General features: G+C 36.8%; 1 protein-coding gene across 1 annotated transcript; it reads left to right on the forward strand.

Annotated features, from left to right (window-relative positions):
* Positions 1–73: 73 nt before the first annotated feature.
* Positions 74–24,588, forward strand: si:dkey-112e17.1. Its single transcript, XM_048188676.1, has 7 exons — positions 74–314; positions 12,105–12,979; positions 15,015–15,066; positions 16,251–16,386; positions 17,840–17,973; positions 20,222–20,461; positions 23,051–24,588. Exons 1-7 carry the CDS (start codon positions 234–236, stop codon positions 23,612–23,614), a joined length of 2,082 nt encoding a protein of 693 aa, XP_048044633.1. The 5' UTR covers positions 74–233; the 3' UTR covers positions 23,615–24,588.
* Positions 24,589–24,791: the final 203 nt, after the last annotated feature.

Raw genomic sequence — 24,791 nt, forward strand, 5'->3', positions numbered from 1 at the left:
CACTCCCTAAAGCATTGTGCGATGGCATTAAGTGTTCCCATTCTCTCTCTCACTCTCCCCGCTGATGTCTATTTGATCTGTGCAATAGTCGTGAACGCGCACCGCCAGACCTCCGCTGTTGCTGCGTGCGTGTCCACGCTTTATGAAGGCGCGCCACCGCGTTCCCTCAGGTGAATGGAGAGAGGGAGAGGACGAGTCCTGTGTGCGTCTCTGGCCGAGCTGAAGTGACTAAAATGGGGCTTCGCGGACTGACAAGGACGGGGGTGTACATGACAGTCTGCCTTCTGTGGGTGACTGGATGTTTTACGCAAAAAGTGAGTACAAGTGTGTGGCAGTTGCACACTCTCCCTTTTGTTTGTCTGCGGTTTGTTTCGGCTTGTCAAAATGTTTACAGCAAGGATTATAGTATGCACTATATAGTGCACTATATGGAGTATGTAACTAGAAGTTAAAACAACTTCAAAATATTACGTCCCTTGGTTTGAGGGAAATTTAATTCGGAAGTTTGGGGAAGGTGTTGTGATGAAATGTGGAGCAGCTTGTTGTGTGGTCCGGGTCGGTTCTGGCAGAGAGTTTGGGCTGAGCGGGGTCAGTTCAGCACGGGCCAGCGGTTCCGCATCAGATGGTTCCGTGAGCTCAAATCATAAACAAATAAATGAAAAAATAGAAAATTAAATTAACATTTTTTTGTAAATATCTATTAAGTTATCCAAAATACATTAAATGACATAATTGCATCTTCTATGATCAAAATGTTTTCAGTTCTTTACTTTTTTGTGGGGCTTAAAGTAAAAAAAAAAAAATTATGTGGTGTAACAGTACAGAGATTGCAAAAAAGAAAAAAAAAACACTACAAGGCTGCAATTCTTGTTGGAAATTTTGTCACAAGTATCTGCATTAGTAGTTTAGAATATTAGTGAATCAGTTTTACTCTAAAATATTATTAATATTTGAAAACTTTTTTTTTTTATTAAATACATAATTGCATCGTCTCATTGTCACAACAGACCAATTTTGTTTAGGAAAGAATTGAGTTAAAGATTTGATGAAACAAAAAGAAATGGACATTCAGTGTCACAGCACTTGCAGTCACTAGCAGTTTACTCTTGACTGGTTTCTCAGACCTGGCTATTTGTACAGCCATAGATCAGAACTAAATGGCAAGGCCTTTGATGTTGTGCCATTCATATTCCCTTCACTTCAGCTCCTTTGCATACTCTATCAGATCTCGTCACTAAGGCTGTACACTGTTTATGTAGCTTCTCAATGCTAGGAAATAGAGAGTTTGGGAAATATGTGTTGAGGAGAAGCTTATTGTGTTTTTGAGGTGATTACCAGATTCCTGTGGAAAACGTGATCCACTCATGCAATTAAACACATTGCTCTGTGGTCAATTCCACGTGCTGTCTTTCACCAGTACTTATTCCCTTCCCAGGCATGGATGTGATTTACTTAGTAGTAAAAGAGAGAGATAATGTATCATATACTGAGATAAATAGAGCCTGACCCTTTATGAGACTATTTTAATCTTAATTTTTAAAGGTGCACTGAGTAATTTTCCCTCATTTAGGGTATGTTTACATAAAAAAGATACTAATACAGAAAAGTTTTTCCTTCGCGTTTGTTGTCAAAACAATCCTCATTCACACAGATCTGCAAAAACGGCAAACAACGCTGTATTATGCATGCCAGGCCAGTAGTTGGCGATTTCACTTTGTAAAGAAACACTATGCCCCTACAGATTAAAAACATAATACCCATGTGCATGAATTTGTGTCACCGTTTTCACAAATTTACACAGAGATGATAGCAGTATAATTTTCAAGAACATGCAATTTGAAAACTGTTTTCAGGCCCCCAAACACTGTTTCCCGTTTTTAATTTAAAATGGTGTCGTGTAAACACCCCCTTAAAACATAAAACTCTTTTAAGTGTTTATTTCTTCTGTGGCACACAATAAAACATTATATTCTCTCAGTAATTTTTTTATCCATACAGTCAAAGTCAATGTCAGCAAGTCAACATTCTTAAATATGTTCCACAGAAGAAAGAGTGAGTAAATTATGTCAGAAATATCAGAATTAACAACGCTTTCTCACGACCAATTCATACTTATTTTACGAGGTGGCTGATTCGTACAAATTCGTAAGACCTCACTCATACGAATTCATATGATTTGTCTAAACCCGTGATGGAAGGTTTAGGGGCGGAGTTAGGGGTAGGTCATTCGTATGAATTCATACAAATTTGGCAACTCATACAAATTTGACAAACATACGAATTCATACGACCTCTCTCGTACGAATTAGCCACCTCGTAAAAAACGTACAAATTGCCATGAGATTGGTTTGGAATTTAAGATGGGATGCATACAGTATATCCCTTACTATGAAGCCCACTTTTTTCTTTTTTTTTAGTGGGAAAGGTCTGAATCATCTCGACCGTGCCACATAAGGATAAGGGTTATTTATGAGGTGACAAACTGTCGGATTTAGTCATGACTCTTTTCCTTTGTGAATTCTGAATTCTGAGAATCCTGAGCCGTTAACAAAGACTTTATTGCATTGTTGATGTGCATAGCTTCAATTACTGAGTGTGTGCACCTCAATGTCTCTGCAATTATCTGGCCCCTCTAAATGCTTCCTTTGTCCTCTTGAATTAACTTGATTTTCAGAACTGTGCAAATCAAGTTTGGAATTTGCTGCATGACCCTCACAATCAGATGAAAATGAAAAACTTCATTATATATCATCTAAGATATAGGTTAAGATACTGGATACTGTCATGGAATTGATCTCAGCAAATGACAGCGTGTTCATGCAGGTCTTGCTCTAGAAGTCATCAATATTTTGGACAATGAATTGCTCTTATTCTTGAGTTGGTGTGGCTTGCATGTATTTGTGTTCACATATCTATGCAGAGCATTTGCAGCTCCTGTGAGTGATTTCTCTCAATTATTCAACCTCATCCCACCAATAATGCTGTATCACACCCACACAATTCTGACATTTTCACCCTGCCCCCTGAGAATGGAGAAAGCCACTCATAACAGTTTTAATGGGAGCGAACCACTAATGTGCATTTCCTGGCCAACAGACTAAATTCTTTGTGAATTTGGAAATTTCAGAGTAACCGTTTTGAGTTATTTGTGAAGAGTGACTACAAGAAATAGAGTAGAATTATTCCAGTGACAGCTATGGCCTGGGAGCAAACAGCTATTATAAACATTTTCAGGGTTGCTCTGCCTCTGGAAAAATCTGGAGGGAAAAAAAAAAAATCACTGATTTGGCACATTTGTGTAATTGCCACAACAGTGTCCTGAAATGATGTACTCCATATTTAACTATTTTAAACATAATTTTATAATTATAATGCATGCTCCTATTAAGTGCAAAATAAGTGAACTATATCTAGGTTATAAACTATAAATATGTAATTAATAATTATAAATTTGTACTTTCCAGAAGAAAAAAAATACAAAATAACTTATAAATAATAAAAAATAATTACATAAATTACATTTGAATCAAAATAATCTTGGATGATTTTTAATTTGAAAATGTAATTAATGTAATAGTATTTAATTTTAATATGTACGTTACATTTGAAGACCCCCTATGGTGAAAATCAAGTTTTTAATGTTGTTTATATGTCTATGTGGTGTTTTAAAATCTGCTGTCTGTAACGGGGGTTTTTTTTGGTTAAAAATGATCCAAAATCAATTTTTGAGCAATTACATAATCAGCCAGTGTTCAAAACTATCTCCTTACCTTAGCCCGATTCACAATGGTAAGCTTGTTATAATGTTTTATAATAAAATCTGTACTGGTGGGTTTCTACGGGAAATTCGAGCATGCAGCCATTCGTCTTTGTGTCATTACGTCACGTCTGTAAACAGAAAGAATGAGTCCCAGCTAGTAGGCTATATGTGAGGACGCTACTGGTAGTGGATCATTTATATAACGTTTTCTCACAGCAGCTGGAATAATTACACTTATTATTTTGATGGCGGATTGTAATCCAGAAAGGTCTAAATGACAGTCATCAGTGACAACTGGAGATTCACCCGAAGTCAAAAGCAAAAGACTTTGGACTGCGGAGTGGCTACAGAAATGTAAATCTACAAGTAACGCTAATATACACTAAATACACAGTCACGCAATGCTGATGTTGTTAACATATTAACAATTTGAGAACAAAGTATAACAATAATAATAATTTGCGTGGTTTGGCGTGATCTGAGCAAAGTGATCGTTAGATTTATTCACCATTGACAGCGCCATTTATGCTTTTCCCCTCAGTTGGTCAGAACAAAAGTGGCAGACATGTTAGTTACTTGTTCAGATGACATTTCTGGTGAAAATTCTTATTTTGGTCATACTTCAAGACATAGGATCTGTTATTCTGAAGTACAGTATCACCAATGTGGTGACTGACAGCAAACATGAGAGGAGCCGTGCCGATCCACATCCCACGTAAAGATGATAATTCCGCAAATAACTGCAATTCCAGGTTTCAAACAGAGATGGCAACAAAGAGGCAAAACTTACGGACTGCAGCTTTAATATGCTTTAAGACAAACCATGTGTAAATTCATCAGTCAACACCATTGCTGAGTATTTTCTCCTTAACTGCAGTGAACCAAAGACAGTCTCAAAAACAATGTTTGAAATCTCCCCTGTTCTCTAGGTCACAAATATGTTGTAACCATCAATGTGCGGGTGGTCTTTAGCATATCATTAATTATGCAGCAAAGCAGGGGGGTTTCAAGAGAAGCCAGGTTATATTTTTTCTGCTGATATGAAAAATCAGGTACATTTAGCAATATAGTGGGTGAATTATGTATGATGTGTATTACGATGTTATGATTAACTATATGCCTTTTCTCCTCTGACGTTCTAAGTTGTTCAAAGCATTTCTAAGGATGCTGATTTTTAAAAGGCAGCTGTCTGACTCTGAGATGGCAAATGGGAATATGGTTTGTGTAAAATTAGCAACACATTTTTAGCTGTTTGATAACATACTCAAAACAAAGGCTGATCATATCAATTACCGTTATGTGTCAGATGTAAAGAGCAATACATAAAACGCATTTCTGTTCTAATTCGCTCTTTCTCCTTTTCTTCTGAATTAGTTTCTGGTTCAAACATATATGGCTGATTTAAACCAGCATTTCCACTTCCACAGTATTTCGTGTGTATATATATATATATATATATATATATATATATATATATATATATATATATATATATATATATATATATATATATATATATATATATATATATATATATATATATATATATACAATTTTTGGCAAAGTATAAAATGTAAAGTATAAATATTGAGCACTGAGAACATTACAGTTTCACTGGTTGTAGGTTCCATTTACTTTTAGTGAACTACTGTTAACTTGTACCAACTTTTCATATCCTTTTTGAGGATTCATTTTATTGACTATTAGTGTTCATTCATTGGTTTCAGTTACATTATTACTTAATGAAGTAAAATCTGTTTCTGTGTGCAGTGTAAAGTGTTGTGCAGCAGCTACCACTGTTGTTTTCATCAAAAAATTATTGTGAAATATTGTCATCTTCCTGTCCTGCTGGCCTCAGTGTCCAGTGGCAAGCTATGACTGATGTAACCGGTTGTAACACATCATCACAGGCTCTCTGTGCTCTGGGCTTGATAGTGCCTGGAACAGTCTCACTTTTCACAACCAATAAATAGCTGTGCTCCTCTCCCAGCCCCCTTACAGGGGCCCATAGCATGTTTATGGGGGACTCGCAGGGGTGTTTGTGCATTTGAGTGTGTGTGTGTGTGTGTGTGTGTGTGTGTGTGTGTGTGTGTGTGTGTGTGTGTGTGTGTGTGTGTGTGTGTGTGTGTGTGTGTGTGTGTGTGTGTGTGTGGCAAAAGGGGCTTACTTAAGCTCTCTGCTTGCACAATTTCAGTAGTCATATTGTCAGCTCATATTATCTCTAAAACTTCTGTTGTGAAAATACTCTACAGTACAAAAGAGACCAGGAAAAGTGCTAGATATAAACTTTCAGTTTACTAGCTTATTTGACTTCTCACATTTCATACAGAGTCACGTTTCTCTCTTCAAAACCTTTAAGTACAGATAATGTTGGTGAGACAAGCAGAGAATTAATTTTTGACAATAAGAACAGAGGTTATGAACTGACATGTTTACTGTGTGGGGGAATGAAGGGACAGATGTGTGTAACCTATCAAATACAAGAGTAAGTTTCAGCGTGGTGTTTTTCACATTGCAGCACTTACTGCGAAATCTGCTGTTCCCTACGACAGCTGTGAGTTTATCTGGCACTGTTTTACTCACACTCATTCAATGAGTCAGCTACAGTTTGTTGGTGTTAAAAGTGCAGGAGGCTTGTTTTTCAGCTCAAGAATTGCTGTTGCATCAGCAGTTTAAAGAAGGAACAGATTATGTAATTCAAATAGAATAAAACTAACAGAAAAGGGTAAAATAATGGGATTATAATAATAATAATAATAATAATAATAATAATAATAATAATAAACTAATATATATATATATATATATATATATATATATAATATACACTACTGTTCAAAAGTTTGGGGTAAGATTTTGAAAGAAAGAAAGAAAGAAAGAAAGAAAGAAAGAAAGAAAGAAAGAAAGAAAGAAAGAAAGAAAGAAAGAAAGAAAATAATTTTATTCAGTAAGGGCACATTAAATTGATCCAAAATAACAGTACAGACATTTATAATGTTACATAATATTTTTATTTCAAAGAAATGCTGTTCTTTTGAACTTTCTATTCTTCAAAGAAAAAACAACACTGTATCAAGGTTTCCATAAAAATATTAAAAAACGCAATTGTTTTCAAAATTGATAGGAAGAAATGCTTCTTAAAGCACCAAATCAGCATATTAGAATGATTTCTCAAGGATCATGTGACACTGAAGACTGGAGTAATGGCTGTTAATAATTCAGCATCACAAGAATAAATTACGAATAAATATATTCAAATAGAAAGTTATTTTAAATTGTAATAATATTTCACAATATCACATTTTTATTGTATTTTATCATAAGAGATGTTGCCTTGTTTTGCATCACTGTAGCAAATTGTGATTTGCACAGTTGATACATTGCATCGATATCTGTGTCTGGATTTAGATTGTATGGGAAAGCCCCATGGCTATCACGTATTGCCATTTCCGGACTTGCGAAGGCTACACGTGAAGAAATGCTCATATCACCTAGTCTTATTTTATACCTTCCTCTTTATAGTGTTTCTATAATCTGCCTCCAGGGTTCATGGTGCCCTAATTTCTTGTGGACTGGTTCCATGCCATTTTCTTTTTCCATTGTTACATTTGTGTTTCATATTTTTCTAGATCATGCTGTGCCGTTTGAAATTGCAATGGATAGTTAAAATAATAGTTGGTTTTACTTTTGATGTAGCACAACTGGGGCACGATAACCAGCAGGACCTTATGTAAATGCCTGTACTTATTACCCTCGTTTCATTAAAATGCTATCTAACCAAACAGCGAAGCCTTCCAATGTCCCCTGTGGGAGAAAAGACAACTTTACTAATTACGCCATGCCAGTGCGGGATGATGATGTAACAGAGCTGGGATGTTTGGCATTATAAGAATGTCCTATTTCCTATTCCACACTGTGGTACTTTGGACGCCATTCATGTGAAGTCTACCATGCATGGTACACTGCCCTAACCAGCAGATAGTCCAGTATTATGGTGGAGCCACGGTAATGACCCAATTCTGTTTGTTCGAATAGAGAGGGAGGTACTTACAAAAATCTCGCAAATCACTGCCAAAGTTTTCTTTTTTTGTTGTCTTTCGGAAAAAGACACGATTATGTTGGACTTGCTGAACCAAATGGTTTTCTAAGGGCATCTGGGTGGTTTGGTTGAATCACAAACCTCTTCAGCACACTTCACTGAAACATGGACCTTAACCAATTGCATTTCCCCTATTTCTGTTTGGAATAACCCTACATGCTTGTCTTGAACCTTTTTTCACCTCTTGTTCCAGTTTAGTTTGTTCTCTGTCTCTCATATTCATGTGCATTGCTCAACTTTACTGTTGTGCTAACCTGAAATCGGCTTACTTTACATCCCAGCAGCGAGTGGCATTTGACCGGCTCAAATGTCAGGCATGCAATTATTAGTGTAGTAGCACATGAACCTGAGGTAAACTCTGGACGGCATGAGGCTTTGACCAACTGATCTCTGTTAGCTGAGTTTGATAAACAGCCTGAATGGAGAAAAGTATGTGCTGAGAATCAAGGGTAGAAGTGTACACAGAAGAAACAAGGCAGTATGAAGTTGAAAACGACTTTGACCTTGTTAAGCTGAGATTGTTTATTGTGGCCTAGTCCATTTAAGGCCCTGTTTACACATGCATTTTAGTCGATCGAGTTACAAATGTAGTTTGGACACTCATGTGGTCGAATGTGTTCGAACAGCCACGAAAGACCTCCTACTGACCTAATGCATAAACATTAAACTTTGTCGGCTGAAGACCCAAGTTTGGTTTGAAGATGAAAACATACCAAGCACAATGTTCTCGCACCATTCCTGATTTCTAACTCGCACTTGCCGTGTTCGCTGTGGTCTGGCGGCTGTCAGAGCAGAAACGAAAGCTGATGCTCTCCGTATGTTTTTCCATCATCTCCCTGCTCATTCATATGTAAATTGCCCAAGCTTATTTTAGATTGAAAGATCTGAAAAAACCTATACATTTACCCAACCATAGACCCTCCCCTCGAAGAAATCAGAACAGAAGTGGTTGAAAGTGGACAAAAGAGACGAATTAAAACACCAGGTGTAAACGGGTATGTGTTTGCCTCGTCTACTTGTAATCCGATTGACCAAAACGCATCTTAATACCAGGTGTAAAAGGAGCCTAAGATGACTTTTGCATTGATTTTGCTTTGTCCTCCAAAAAGATGTTTTTTGTTTTGATTATACACTGCAAATCAAAAGAGTTTGGATTTGGAGTTTGCAATCAATTAAGGTGAGGATGAAAATGATAAGACTCTAACTTCTGGGATAGTAAAATGTGGATCCCTCAAGAGCATCCCAAAGGAAATGTTTTCTCAATTGTCTTTTAAATCTATCCTTTTTTTTGTTAGAATTATTACAACCTTTATTGGTAACAATTTAGAATACTGATCATTCATTAATGAATAACTACACAGAAACAAATGATTAATGCATTATTAACTAACAATAAACTCTGATTAATAAATTAGTAAATAATATTCATTAATGAAGGATCAGTATTCTAAAGTCGTTCCCCTTTATTATATTAACCAACATTAAAATGCTGCATACATTGTAGACAAGATTTTAAAAATCAAAAGAAAATCTAATTTATTTTTTTTTTGTCTGTTCATATCAGCCGAAAAGGAAAGTAGTTTCATAGAGGCAGTGCATGTTTTAACATTTTGATGAAAGATTATGGAGACAAACATTTCTTGTTGACTAATATATTAAGCACAATAAAACTAGGAATGTGTCTTTTAAAAAATAAACCAGCTCGTTTTTTAATTTCACATTTTGTCCTGCATAATGCCGTCACCTGAGGCTAGGATTGTTACCTGTCTGGCGTTGTTGAGGTCTCGGAGTTCTTTTATTCCACCCCACAGTCCAGAACCAGTGCCAACAGGAAGCCCAATAAACAAACAGGCCCCTGCCAAGGTCTGGTTTGGAGTGGTCTAGCCCTGATTCCCATCTGCCTTTAATTATACCGAGGTCCCCTCATCCTGCACACCTGTGAGATATTACGAACAGCATGTCTGAAGGAATACCTCCCTGGGGTTAGCAAAGCAGCCAGCATATCCAGCTTTGATACCCGACGAAGGAGGAAGGGTTGAATAGTTCAGGTTAGGGAGAGGCAGACCGAAGCTAATTTTCTGAACAGAACATTTAGTTTTGTTTCTCGTGGGTTTCTTTTGCAGCTGTCTGTTGTTATTGCACTGAAACGATCAAAATAGGGCAATGCTTTATGTAGTTTTATAGCATCTAAAGACTAACCATCAGGCCAAGAACAGCTGCCAAAATTGTTTACCGATGTCTAATGCTGCATCGAACGAACCGAGCAGTGCCAAAGACTTTCCCGTTGGTTTGTTGAACTCGTGCCATCCTCTTGAACTTTTGATGCTAGAACTACCACTGGCCTATTAAGATGTTTAGGACCGTAGCGTTAACCCCTGGAGTGCAGGTTCTGGGAAGAATTATCTTGAACAGTCTGCTGATTCTCCACTGCTATTAAGCGTATTATAATTTTCTTACATGTTGAACATGTTTATCTTAATCTAAATTCAAGTGTTGCAGAAATTTCCATTTAAGTCTTTCTTTTGCTACCATGCAAAGCTATCTTTAAATGTGCTGCTGTAAAGTCAACGCACCACTCAACAAATGCCATGCAACTCCTTGGGCTCCACATGAAAAGCATTGCAGATAGTGTCACGCAAGGGAGATTTTACTATTTGTTAAAAGAATGTCTAATTTGTACAATATGATGATTATTATCTAAATGTCTTATTTTTTTACTGTATCGTACAGCTTGATGTATCTAGATCTGTGCTTCTCAACCTTTTTGGCTTCAAAAGCCCTCATTGTTCAGAAAAATTATTCGAAGGCCCCCTAGCCCTAATTTTTTCAAAACTTATTTAAATCTATTAACACTCCTATTTTTAATCAATATAATAATCAATTTACATGACTCTTCCAGTCGTTTGTGATTTGCTAGATAAGGACTTTTAAAAATATATATTTATACCTCAGTTTCTACCTAAAAGGTAGAAAATGCTGACGGCACTTTAACACTTTATTATTTGACATGACTTTTCCAGCTCTACAAATCACGCTTTTCAAAATAAGCTACCTCATACAGTACTGTAAGACTGTGGGAACACAGGTTCTTCAAAGGAAATGGGTTTTGGTGAGGGGGTACATTTAAAATTTTAGATTTTTAGTTACTTTAGGTTATTTTAAAGCTTGTTTTGTCTTACCTTATATCATTTTAAGTCATCTTAAACCTCCTTGAATAGGCTTGTTTGATATGAGCAAATTCTGCGCAGAACCGATCACCGGTGATCACCGCGAGATGCATGCCGGTTAGAAATGTGTCCGAGGGTGGGCCGCCTTGCTCTGATGTCATGCCGACGTGTGTCAAAAACCTCTCGCGAGTGCGAGGCGGACGTGTCGGATTCTGCAGTCGAGCGCAGTTGCTCTCCACCGACTGCGCTGAACAAAAGCACGATGGGAAACGACTTGCTGACGACACAGCTTAAAGCTTATTGGCTTAAACAACCGTTGATGTATTGATCTGATTTAAAATGTTTGATTTTAAAACTCTAATATCATGTTTTTATGTGTAAAAATAATGTGTGAATATTCCCAAACTCTCTGACACAGTGATCTCTCTATGGGTTATGCGAACGTTGTCATTTATAAAAAAAAATATATAAAAACATGTCTATAATTAAAGTAAAAATGATTGATACACACATCTTTCGAATGGAAATAAATAACAAGTACTTTGGGTGTATTGTTCATTATGTTTATTTTCATATAAAAGCAACAGAACTTAAATTACATCCAGTTTATCAGCAACACAGCGCACGAGTGTGAATCCCGCGATATCCGCCTTTGATCTCGTAGGTTCTGATCCACTACGAGAACAGGGAACTGTTTGTCTTGCCTGCACTTTTTTCACTCCTCCCCTAACTGCAGCCGCCTACTCTCGGCTGAACCTCAGGCGAGGCTAGGCGCATCTCAAACAAGCCTAGTGTCTGCTAAGGGCTCCGCCTCACTGTTTGCAAACCATCGTTACTTGTTGAAACGGGAAGTTTGGTTAAAAAAAGAAATCACGAATTTGCTCCAAAAATTAAGTATGTATGGTTTTGATTTGGCGTAGTCTTTAAGTTAGGAGAACATATTCTATCATCGAAAAAAAATTATATCATCCTGTCTTGTGTTCCTGTTCGTAATCATAATTAATCATGTATCAATGCTGTTTGGTTCCAGGCTGTGACAGTGGAAATGCATCTGATGCTTTTTATCTTTGGTCTTTAGGTTTACTTTGACTGTGGAGCCAAGGTGGATGTTGTGGATGTGCAGGGCCTCATTCTGTCACCTGGCTTTCCATATAACTATTCATCTGGAACTCACTGCGTGTGGCAGTTCTTTGTGCCTGTTGGTCACCAGTTAATCATGGAGATGTTTGATTTTGATGTCTTTGAGAGCCATAACAATCTTGCGAGATACACCACCACCGTAGTGGACGAGGTACCGAATGATGGTGGCGCGCTGGTATCAAAAAGCCTTGGGAGTCGTAAGGAACCCCAGTCCACACACAGAGAGGTGGTCAAGCAAGTGGTTATCCAAGAGCAGTCCACCAAAATGGAGATGACCAAAGTTTCCAATTCTGCCAAAATGCTGTCTGATTCCCCCTCGGCTCCACAACCGTCTCTTCCATTATCCGGAGAGCAGCCAGTTGAAGACAGAAATTCTGTTTCACCTCAGGCATCGAGAGCAGCCAGTGAGATGATCTCCACAAGTCCACGTACAGCCACAGAAACGGATGAAGCTGTGAGCCCTGAGACCCAGCCACCTTTGATTGATGCCTGTCCTCACGATGTCCTCTACATATCAGATCTCATCACCTTCTCCTCCCGATTCTGCGGCTCTAGACGCCCTTCTAGCAGTCAGTTGGTGTTTGGGTCTGACAATGACATGGTGGAGGTCATCATGGAGTTGATAACCACTACCCACTGGGGCCGTGGTTTCGCTCTTCTCTTCCATTATCAGAATCAAACACTGGCATCCACAACCCAACAGCAGAGATCGGTATTGAACTCGGACAGCAGAACGGGTGCACTGCTTGGTGCAGTGAGTGGAACGGTCGTGTTTGCTGTGGCCCTTGCTGGCATCCTCTGTGTGATTTTCAGGTAATGAGGTTTCTTCTACAGGTGGAGAGATTTATTTGTAGTTGATTTTGAAATTACATCGCAGCCATGCAAAACATATCTGACTTAAGAGTTGCTGGGTGAATTGAATATTTTATATACACTACTGTGTCAAATGGTGTTAGTAAGATTTTTTTTTTTTAAAGAAATTAATACTTTTATTCAGATGCATTAATACTTGTATTCAGAGAGATTTTATATGATGCATTAAACTGAACAAAAGTGGCAAAGACATTAGTCACTAGTCACTTAGTCATTTGTCACATACACAGTACCATGTCCGTGACAACTTAAGTCAGATGAGTTGGTGTTGACACAGCTGGAAGTATTTTTCACCATTGTTGGTAGCTCAAATCAAGTCTTTCTTCTTCTTTTTCGCAAACACTTTGATGTTAAAACACAATTCATACCTGAGCATGTTCATGGTGCCGCACCTGGCATTAAACTAAATGCACCAAAGCGAGGTGCAGTCACACAATAGAGAGAAAAGAAAGCGGAAGAAATATAAGAAGCCGAGAGAAAGGCTAGAATAGAGAATAAAGATGTTTCAATTGTTTGTTAAAACACAAGCATGATTTTTCAAAGAATCCATCATGTAAGATTCATTCTTTGTTGGACCAAGTGGGAATAACAGCGTGACTTTTGACACCCACAGAACTGATTTATGAAACTTGAATGAAGCAGTTTGTCTGTGCTGTTTATACCTCGTATCAACATACATTTAGGGTGATCCAATCACATTGAAGACATATTTTAATAACAGGTGTAAACAGGGCCCTTTCTAAATTTTATCGTCACAAAAGGAATCAATTTGTTTGTTTGCTTGTATGTTTGCAGAATTTAGTCTTTCCAACAAACGTTTGCTTTTAACAATACAGACCTGTTTATATATTAGAAAATTGTGTGCAAAATGTATTGCAATATTTTAATATACCTTGTTTGTTTAGAGACTTAAAGCACATTTGCTATTTAGTGGCATTTGCTTCTTATGAACTTCACACTGTGACCATGTAGTGCAAGCTAACACCAAAGACTATTGACATCACACAGTCCATTGCTATGGATCATAATAAAGGGTTTACAAGGAATATATATATATATCCCATTCATTCTGCTTAATCAAATAGGAGAATTGCCTACAGTTATATTGTAATAATCCAATATATCCCAGTGTAAATGCACAAGTATACATTTTAGTATACAGTATTAAAAGTAAAAAGTATTCAAGTATAAAGTTCTTTTAGTATATTGAACTTTTATTTAATTTAATTTTATTATTAATTTCATTTTATAATTTATTTTAATAATGAACAAGTGAGGCTGTTATTTTCACTTGTTCCCTGTGAGGTATTGTGCTAATATTTCTGTCTGGTTATGAATTTCTTCAGCAAATTAAATTTCTTTACTGATGATCTGACCTCCCTAGGCTTCAGAGGCACAAAATGCAATTATATTCGATTTTACAGCATAAATCAAACAGATGAAATTTCCGGTTCACCCTGCAACTTACTCCTACCAAATTACAGTGGTTACTGTGAGCGTATTAGAAATGAGTTCTCGGCATGTGTCCTACCAGAATTTATAGCAGATATTTGAATGTCGTTCAGCTGAGAGAAGTAAACAGTCATCTAATCATTTAATAGAACACTTGATGACCAATAACAGTAATTAAAGGGATTGTTCACCCAAAAATTAAAATTATGTAATTTACTTACCCTCAAGTTGTTCCAAACCTGTATGAGTTTCTTTGTTCTGTGGAAATTAAAAGAAGGAACCAAACAATTTCTGGCCCCCATTGACTTCCATAGTATATATTTTTTTTCCTACTATGGAAGTCATTGGGGACCAGCAACTGTTTGAATACCAACATTCTTCTTTTCGCAATTCATACAGGTTTAGAACAACTTGAGGGTGAGTAAATGACAGAATTTTCATTTTTGGGTCGATTATCCTTTTACAAACAAACACAATAAAATATAATAAAAATATTTTTTTTGGGATTCTGTTGTTTTCCCAGACCGAAACTATGTGCAAAAGGAGCCAATGCTTCCTCTTCCATCAGCTCAGAGGTAAAGTAAAAATATGAAATATATATATATATATATAATATATCGTATTTTGGTGTGTGTGTGTGTGTGTGTGTGTAAAATATATATATTATGTAATTATGTAAATGTAATTATGTACATTTTCCCTCCTTAAAAATTAGATAAGCAATCTTGATCTCTGTCACAAAAACATGAATACACATAGTGATTTTCTTACTCATTTTCTTTCTGGTGGCCAGGGGCAGATTAAAGTGGTCAGTGGCCCCTAGGCTGCTCTTTGAGTGAGGCCCCTGCTTAATCATTATGCTTTACTGGAAAACTGTATTTAGTGCCATCATGGTCCACACGCAAATATGGTTAACTGGCATACACACACATACTGAGACAGCCAATACTACAGTTTTTCTTCTACATTCCTTCAACTGGTGGACCACCACAGTAAGAAAATTACCACCACCACATAGGTAAAATGGGAAATTGAAAATCATAATAATTTATAATAAACCAATATTTAATACATGGCCTAATTAGCGCTCAAGCGCACGCATAAAACTTGCCACAGCGCACCGGCAGATGTAATTATTATGAATGTGTAGTGAAAAAACATTTTCTAAACATTTTTATATTTTTTTTGATAATGTTTTCTGTTTTCGGCTGCAAAGATGAAGATGCTGATTCGTCATATCCGCAGTAGTAGACGCGCCTATATGCATGTTTCATACGGATTACATAATCTGAGAATATGTATTTTCCATTTGAATTGGTTTGATTAAAAGTAGACATTTCAAGCTTTCTATAGATATATTTCTTGTTTCTTTAACCTTCTTTTAACCACTACCATAATTTATTTCGGACATTTGTCGCAATGCAGTCTAGCTATAGCGATGACATAAATGAAAATTATTGACATGATTTGATCAGCTGCTGATTGGACAGATTTGACCCAGATGTTACATCTATCCAATCACCTGCTTATGTATTTTCTTATGGGCCAATGAGGGTCTTTTTTTGTTCGCGGTGAAGTAAATCCAGTCCGGGGCCCCTGCACATGTAGGGCCCCTAGGCTGCAGCCTAGGCAAGCCTGTGCGTTAATCTGCGCCTGCTGGTGGCGAGTATTCAGTTTGTACTGTCATTTGGTGCTTGGCAAGTGTTAATTTTGGACCCTGCCTGTTTATGTAGAAATAATGCGAGGTATTGTGTTGTAGGTTCCAGAAGGAGTGCTAAATTCAGCGGCAGATGTGAGTGAACTGCAGATGGTTTCTCCTAATCACTTAGAGCAGCAGCTGGGTACAGTGAACGACAACAACAACCATTCCCTCAACCGTGGTCTGTCCCATACAGGTGCTTAGTATTTCATTGTCATGTGTCTACATCCTCATTTTATTTTCCCTTCCATATCACTCCCTCAGTCCATGAATCGATCTCGCTTTCTCTCTCTCTCTCTCCTTCTCTTTCCCCCAGATTTATTGTTTTCTTCATTGATGTTGTCAGATGAAGTGAACTTAAGGGTCACTGGGTTCCTTTCGGTAAAGCTGTTGAGTTCATTTGTCCCCTATCTGAACCCATACATTTGAGAATAATTTGGCTCTTCTAGGAACAGATAAAAGGCTAAATTACTGAAATTCAAGAACAATACTGCAAGACTACCAGAGCTCCATTAGGGTGTAGCTTGCTGAAATATGAGTTTCCTTCTGTATTTAAACCACCTGGAAATAACTGCATTTGAAGCAATACAATGCCAATTTTTTTATATGTTTCACTAGAAACAACAAGGTGCATTTCATTCTTTTTCATGCAAAATTATATGTGAAAAAATAATATGAAAATTATGTGTGAGTTTTTTCTATTTCTCTGGAAACTGCACCATTTGTGTCCCCATTTACAACTAATATAAAATCAGAAAATAAATCACAGATGGAACTTTTGATATAATTCTGTTTAGTATGGAAGCTCGTTTCCGCCACTGAATAAAAAATAAAAAGGTAATTGTGACTTTTTTTATCTCACAATTCTTTTTTCTCAATTGCGAATTACTTTTTTCTCAAAATTGCGTGACATAAATTTAGTGATAAATTTATAAATAAAGTCAGAATTCCATGATGTAAACTTGAAATTTCTAGTTATAAAATCAGAATTGCGTGAAATAAGGTCGCAATTGTGAGATAAAAAGTTGCAATTATCTTTTAAATTGTTTTATTCCGTGACGGAAACAAGATTCCATAGTTTAGTGTTCAATAATAATAATAAAAAAACGAATTGCAATAAGTATCATTAGTATTAATGTTAAATGTCTATTACTCCCAGTCCTAAACATGTGGATCTAGCCGTTAAACCTGTATTTGTTGATGACTTGTGTGACTTAAGGAGGGACAATATGATTTTGTTAAAGTTCAACAGTAACCTTTTCAAATGAAATGGAGTACAAGAAGAAAAAACTAATTTATTTGGGCTGAGCCATGTATATTTCCTAAACACAAATGTATGAAGTCACTTTATCTTAATGGGAGGTTGAGAATATTATGCAGTAAGGGATACTTACACTGGCTTTATACTAAACTCTAAATCAGAAAATCCCCCTCTCTTTAGTTTAGTCCAATTGTACCAGCTAGAGAACTCATTCCATTTAACCTTCAAATAATCATTGAGTCACTCAGCTTTTTTTTTTTTTTTTTTTTTTTGGCACCATGACAAATGTAAACAGTTATTTAGCTTGTTATATACTTGTTAAACTGAAGTGTTTACATTAATTTTCTAAATATGTCATTCCACATGTTCACTGTGTTGTGCTCTGAAGCTTGTGACATGTCAGAGAAGGGTGATCTGCAGCTGTTCTCCAGTGGTCTTACCGAATTAGAGCTGGGCACAGATGAGGTTTTTGTCATCGCCTCTACACCCAGCTCAGCCCAACTGCCCTTCTCTCCACACACTGTGAGTATCTGATTCTTCTTCTGCATTTTCTACATCTAGAAATAGATGAGAAACTTTGATATATTTTGCATATACATTATCATTCAGAAGTTTGGGGTTGGTAAGATTTTTCACTGTTTTTGAAAGAAGTCCCTTCTGCTCACCAAGGCTGCATTTATTTGATCAAAAATATATTTATAAATATTTTTGCAATATTTTTAAAATAACTCTTTTCTATTTTTACTATCTTTTAAAATGTAATTTATTCCTGTGATGGCAAAACTGAATTTTCAGCATCATCATTTTTTTTTTATTATTATTTTTATATTTCTTATTACATTTGTATATTTCTGTGTCTACAAATATTTTCCATTTTAAGGTTTGTCTTATTTTTATTTATTTTTCATTCTCATCTTTATTACTGTTTATTTAATTTTTTTCCTATTTAAAATAATGCAGTAATCAGAGGATGACAATCATTTTTTTCAGCAGAGTAGTTTTCAGACTTTCTCCATTAGACGCTGTGTGACTGAACTTCAGGAAAATGACCTTATTAATCCACTGAAATCCCAAAATAAATTGAATGAATGAATAAGTGATTAAAAAAAGTAAAGTTAGTTTTGAATAAATAACTTGTGCACTTTTTTTTTCAGATGCCACCTGCTTTGATAAGTTTGTTGTCGAATGCAAAGAGTCCAAATACTTTTGAAGATCACTCTGATATATTTAATATTTTTTAAAATGGTGCTTTCATTGCTCTCTTAGTACTGGAACTGTTTGACACTATCTGTTTACTTTTGTTTGGTAGTTTCAAGTGTTCTTCATGACACTGAATTGTTTTCAGCATGAATAGCTGGTGCAGTGTAGTACACTGATGGAGGCCAAGCTTCATGGTGTGTGATGATGTGCTGGATGAGGGGCAGAGAAGTAGCTCTTCACTAGAGGCTGCTGGGACGCAGAGGCTCTGGCAGCCGGAGGGCGAGCTGGCCCGCTAATAGCTCTGACTAATGAATGCTATACGTCTGTAGCCAATTTCCCAGCTCCAGTTCTGTGTGTGTGTGTGTGTGTGTGTGTGTGTGGTCCATGCTGCTTTGGCTCTGAAATGTGGCATGAAAAATTTGCCAAGCTGTGTGTTCATCCAAGGAGGTTTGAGAAGAATCAGAAACCTGCGTCTCTGTGGTGTCCGGCTGGGTTCCTGCTGGGTTCCTGCTAACTGTTTGGCGCTATAGTTTCTTTATCCTTATTTGTTTTTGCCTTTGCCCAAAGCCAGACAATTTGGTATTGTCTTGGTTAATTTATGGAACAAATCCAGAACAGCTCAAGATTAAACCCTGCATAATACTCGTCTAGACATGGGGAGCTGAAGAGATCATGTGTGAGGACTGTCAAACTCCTACTGATGAGAAAACCCCTTCTGATACTCGCCCACACGCCACACATGTCCATTTAACAGCTGACTGACACATTTGGAGGTCTTTGCTTGACGTGGACCCCATTTAGATTACTGTCTCTGCCACGGCGTCTGAAACCGCTCAAGAGAACGGGAAAAATCCTTTTTAATCCTACTAAAGCAACTCCTAAAGCAACAGTTGGTCTCTCTGGATATAGCTTCACTGACTTCAGCAGGTTCATACTTTGGCACTGAAAGCCAAAGTCCCACATTTATTAGTTCATTTACACTAATGCAAGTTTATTCATTAGAAAATATAATTTCAAGTAATTTAGAGTCAGTGATTTTGACCATTTAATGAAGCCCAAACTACTTTGTTTCAGAATGAGTCCAATGTGTGAAATTTGTAAGCCACTTTCCTGACTAATTAATTGTAATATCAAGCTAATTATAGTGGTATTACAGATTATGTTGTACAATGTTAATGGATTTCCGTTTCCTCAAATATTTGATAATACCTCTTGTGAGAATTCCATTTTGATGAAAGTGGTAAACACAATTTAACACGTATTCCTGCAAAGAAGCTGAATTTTCAGCATCATTACTCCAGTATTCAGTGTCACATGATCCTTCACATAACATTCCAATGTGCTGATTTGGCGCTCAAAGTTTATCCATTTTAAATGTATTAATGTAATATATTTTTATTTTGATATAAGATAATATAAAATAATATAGTACACTATCTAAAGTGCCTGACGAGTAGTAATCTAAGGAATTAAGAGTGCGTATCAAGTATTCGTTCCACCATAGAGGGTTTTTATAGGGTTCTCAGTTCTAAAGAATCTTCATCTTCTAAATTTGTTCTCTCTTTTGTAGCAACGAGAGCGTTTCCTGAGACACAGTGACACGGGACCCAGCCGCCTTTTCGACTGGCCGACTCCAGATCCAGCACAGCCTACTGTGACAAAGAGCAGCCAGACTGGATCGACAAACAGCGCACGACCACGAGCATGGAGTGTCCGAACCTTCCAGGATCTTCTTCCTCCTCTTCCTCAACTCCATAAGAAATGGTGCAGCTGGAATGCAAACAGCCCTTTCACCAAGCTGGTGGACAGTGTGAGTAATGACACATAAGGCCTATGATTAAAATTTCATTAGTGAGATATTTATAGAAATTGTTTTTTTAGTCAAATCAATCGACAGTACAAATTTGTTAGATTGACAACCTATCATTCGGACCAATAAATGCGTTCACACAGAATGCGTTTTTCCATTCCACTGTGCTACTTTTCCATTGTTTATCAATGTAAACATGTGATAGACAGACGTCTTTAACTGTTGCGCTCACGTCTTGTTTATGAGTCACTCAAGTTAAAATAAGTTCAACTTTAAAGGTGCCATCGAACGTTTTTTTACAAGATGTAATATAAGTCTAAGGTGTCCCCTGAATGTGTCTGTGAAGTTTCAGCTCAAAATTAGATTTTTTTTAAATTAATTTTTTTTAACTGCCTATTTTGGGGCATAATTAGAAATGCGCCGATTCAGGCAGCAGCCCCTTTAATTGCTCGCGCTCTCCGCCCCCTCCCGAGCTCTCGACTCTATCGTTGCATAAACAAATTTCACGCTGCTAATATAACCCTCAAAATGGATCTTTACAAAGTGTTCGTCATGCATACTGCATGCATACATCGGATTATGCAAGTATTGTATTTATTTGGATGTTTACATTTGATTCTGAATGAATTTGAGGCTGTGATCCGTGGCTAACGGCTAATGCTACACTGTTGGAGAGATTTATAAAGAATGAAGTTGTGTTTATGCATTATACAGACTGCAAGTGTTTAATAATGAAAATAACGACGGCACTTGTCTCCATGGATACAGTAAGAAACGATGGTAACTTTAAGATAGAAAGACAGTTTACAAATATCACTAAAAATATCATGTTATCATGGATCATGTCAGTTATTATCGCTCCATCTGCCATTTTTCGCTATTGTTCTTGCTTGCTCACCTAGTCTGATGATTCAGCTGTGCACAGATCCAGACGTTAATACTGCCTGCCCTTGTGTAATGCCTTTAACATGGACTGGCATATGCAAATATTGGGGTCGTACATATTAATGATCCCGACTGTTACGTAACAGTCTGTGTTATGTTGAGATTCGCCTTCTTCTGAGGTCTTTTAAACAAATGAGATTTATATAAGAAGGAGGAAACAATGTTTGAGACTCACTGTATGTCATTTCCATGTACTGAACTCTTGTTATTTAACAATGCCAATATAAATTCATATTTAATTCTAGGGCACCTTTAAAAAAACGCATCTCTGGACCTTGCACTTTTTTCGTTCCACTGACCTGCATCTTGCATTTTTAACAGTGTGAACCGGCCCTTACTGTTTCAAAAAACATTTAAAAATCTTACCAATCCATGATGACAAAATGATGAAGAACATTCATCATTATTTTTTCACTTTTTGTTTCATTCAAGTATGCAAGCATAGGTGGGAAAAAAAAAAAGAAAAAGAAAAAAATCAATTGTTTTTTGTTTGTTTGTTTGTTTGTTTTTCATGCTGTAAGGTATACTTAGAAGTGTCTTATGTTCATCAATACTGATTAAAAGTACAGTAAAACTGTGAAATACATTTTAAAGTAACTTGTTTTATACTTAAATATTTTAAAAATAAAAATTTATTTCTGTGAAGGCAAAGCTGAATTTTACAAATTATTTTGTATTTTGCGAACTATAACTTCCAAGTATTATTAATGTTATCATCACAAACCTGGAATGTACATCGTGTGAAGGATTAAAATGAAAGACAAAGTAAAAGCTTTAAGGTTTAAATATAAATCTATGGTCAGAACATAAAAATAAAAAACAGAGTTTCTATTTACACCGAGTGTAAATAGCCTGTCTTGTTGGCAAAGGAACTACACTAACTCCACCCACCAATGTCTGGTTAGGCCACACAAGATTAAAAAGGACGCATGTCACTCAATGTCTGCAGTGACCTAGGCCGTAGGGAGAATGGTACGTGGAAGTAGCTTTTGATGCGATCGACCCGAGTTCGAATCTGCCTTTTGCCAAACTCACTCTTCTCCCTTTTCCCATCACATATCAGATAGGAAAGGTATTTATTTTCAATTAAAATGAAGGAAATATTTTAAAAAGTGAACATAAAGTGCCTAACGAGTGTTTAATAATAAAGTATTTATCGGGTAGGGTTAGGGGTAAGTGCAGGGACGGCTTTTTTTGTCCTAATAAGGTGGCGTCCATTTAATAATTTTAGTAAATATAATTTACACTGTTATTATTGCATCTGGTTAATGTATAACAATACTGAGGTGCAAATAGTATCTGCCACAATTTATTAGTATAAAAAGCTTCTAACAACTATTTGCACTTTTATACTGCTACTTTTATAGTGTAAATAGAATATATCACTATTTTCACGTAAAGTAAATAGCATATTGGTAAGAAAATATGCTATTTTCACTTAGTGCAAAATAGCTGCTACCAATAAAAAATGTAATCTAATTATTTTGAAGTGCCTTTCAATGTTTCTCATTACTTCAAACATCCTGTTTTAATAGGAAATGTCAACACAGGAAAGAAAATTTGTTTTTGTTGTGGTTGTATTTTTTAGAATAGATAAAGTTCAAGTTTGTCTTTTTTTTTTTTACTTTGACAATGTGCACTCAGGGACTCCCAAGCACAACAACAGACACTGGAAGGGGAAAAGTCCTTTCTGATGCCCCTCTTCGTAGTCCTGCCAACGGCTGCCACTCCGACTCCTTCATGAGCAATGCCTCGTACCCCCTGACTCTACCTGCCCAGCGCCAGCGACGGCTCAACTCCACCAGCAACCTCCGACGCACCCGTTTCAACACCCCATGCTTTGGCCTGCTCTCTGGCGCATCCGAGTCCTCCAAACCACAAGCGAATGGAATTACAACCTCAGACATGCTCTCTGACACCAGCGGTGCCCCTTCCAGCCAGCAGCAGGACCAAGGTGACGTATCAAGTGTGGAGGACGACCACGTCACGGTACCGGTGTTTGCAATCTCAGAAGAGGAAGACCGACAGCCTCTCGTGTCAGCGGAACCTCCCGAGAAGCCTCTGAGAATGGACGGACAGATGTTTGAAGGCACGAAAATGCCACTGCTATCGAAAAGCCAAGTCACCAGCATCCATCCAACGTCTTTAGCGAGGGGAGGCCGTGGTGGGGCGTTGGAGACGCAGGATCCTTCAGCTCTCTCTTGTTAACAGTGACTCCAGAAACAGTCTGCCAGTGCCATGAAGTTTGAGTATGATGGTCATGTGACCGATTCAGCCAATAGATAATCTCAATAGGACTGAAAACTCGCAGCTGCTCATGGTGCCTTCAGATGGAATGAAGCACATATTTGGTGTGTGACAATATACTTTTTTTGTTTTGTTTTGTTTTGTTATGAATATTGGCATGAATGAAAAATGAAAGCACTTATTGTTCTTTCTGTTATTGTACCAGCACAGTTAATTTGCCAAGTATAAATCCATCTAACAGTATATTTTATAACCTGCAATTGTTTTAAAAAAGTACTCATGTATGTATAAGATAAACTAACCACGATCACGCAGTTCCGCTCACTACTGGGAGTTTGAGTTGTAGACTGGCTGCATTGTTACTTTCATTATGAAATTCCATATATCTGCTCTATGAACAATACGGCTTGTTTCTAATCCCTTTGCAGCACGTAGAAGACCAATTAGCAGATCTAGAAGAAAGCTGCTTTGCACCTCTCTTGACTTCCACGGTTTATTTGTAATTCACCATGGGTCCAATACACATTTTACTGTTCAAAAAAGTTAGAGTTAGTAAAGCATTTGAAATAGCATATTTTCTTAATTCTCAAGGGACAACCACTGCATAATTCATTTTTTAAATGAATTTAAACTCTGTTCTATGAATAATTTCAATTAAGTTACTGTTTTTTTTTCACCTCCTATTTCACTTACTATGTGCCTTTTGGCAATCTATGCTGCTAAATATGCACTGATGCAATAACTGAAATTGTGTGTATACAATCATATTTTTTATAACATTTTCAATTTCATATATGATGCAACTGTGTTTTCCTGAATGCAGTAATATTGTCAACTGTACTGACTTTGATGGATTATAAAGGGAACTGATCACTGTACAGACATTTAAAATGCAGTAACTAACATTTAATGCAAATAAACATTATAATAGTGAAGTTGTGTGGCTTCTGTATTGTCTTCTGCACAATAATTTTGGAATATTCATAGAAAGGACAGAGTCATATAATTTAATGTAGTCTTTTATTAGTGCAGTAAATTAGACAAGATTTTACTTCTAGGCATTACAAACATGAGGCACAGCAAGCGCCGACTCAACTATGGAACTTATGGTGCTATTATGTGCTTCTCTATAGTTACT

Source organism: Megalobrama amblycephala, linkage group LG4 (assembly GCF_018812025.1).
Source record: "Megalobrama amblycephala isolate DHTTF-2021 linkage group LG4, ASM1881202v1, whole genome shotgun sequence".
NCBI classification, from domain to species: Eukaryota; Metazoa; Chordata; class Actinopteri; order Cypriniformes; family Xenocyprididae; genus Megalobrama; species Megalobrama amblycephala.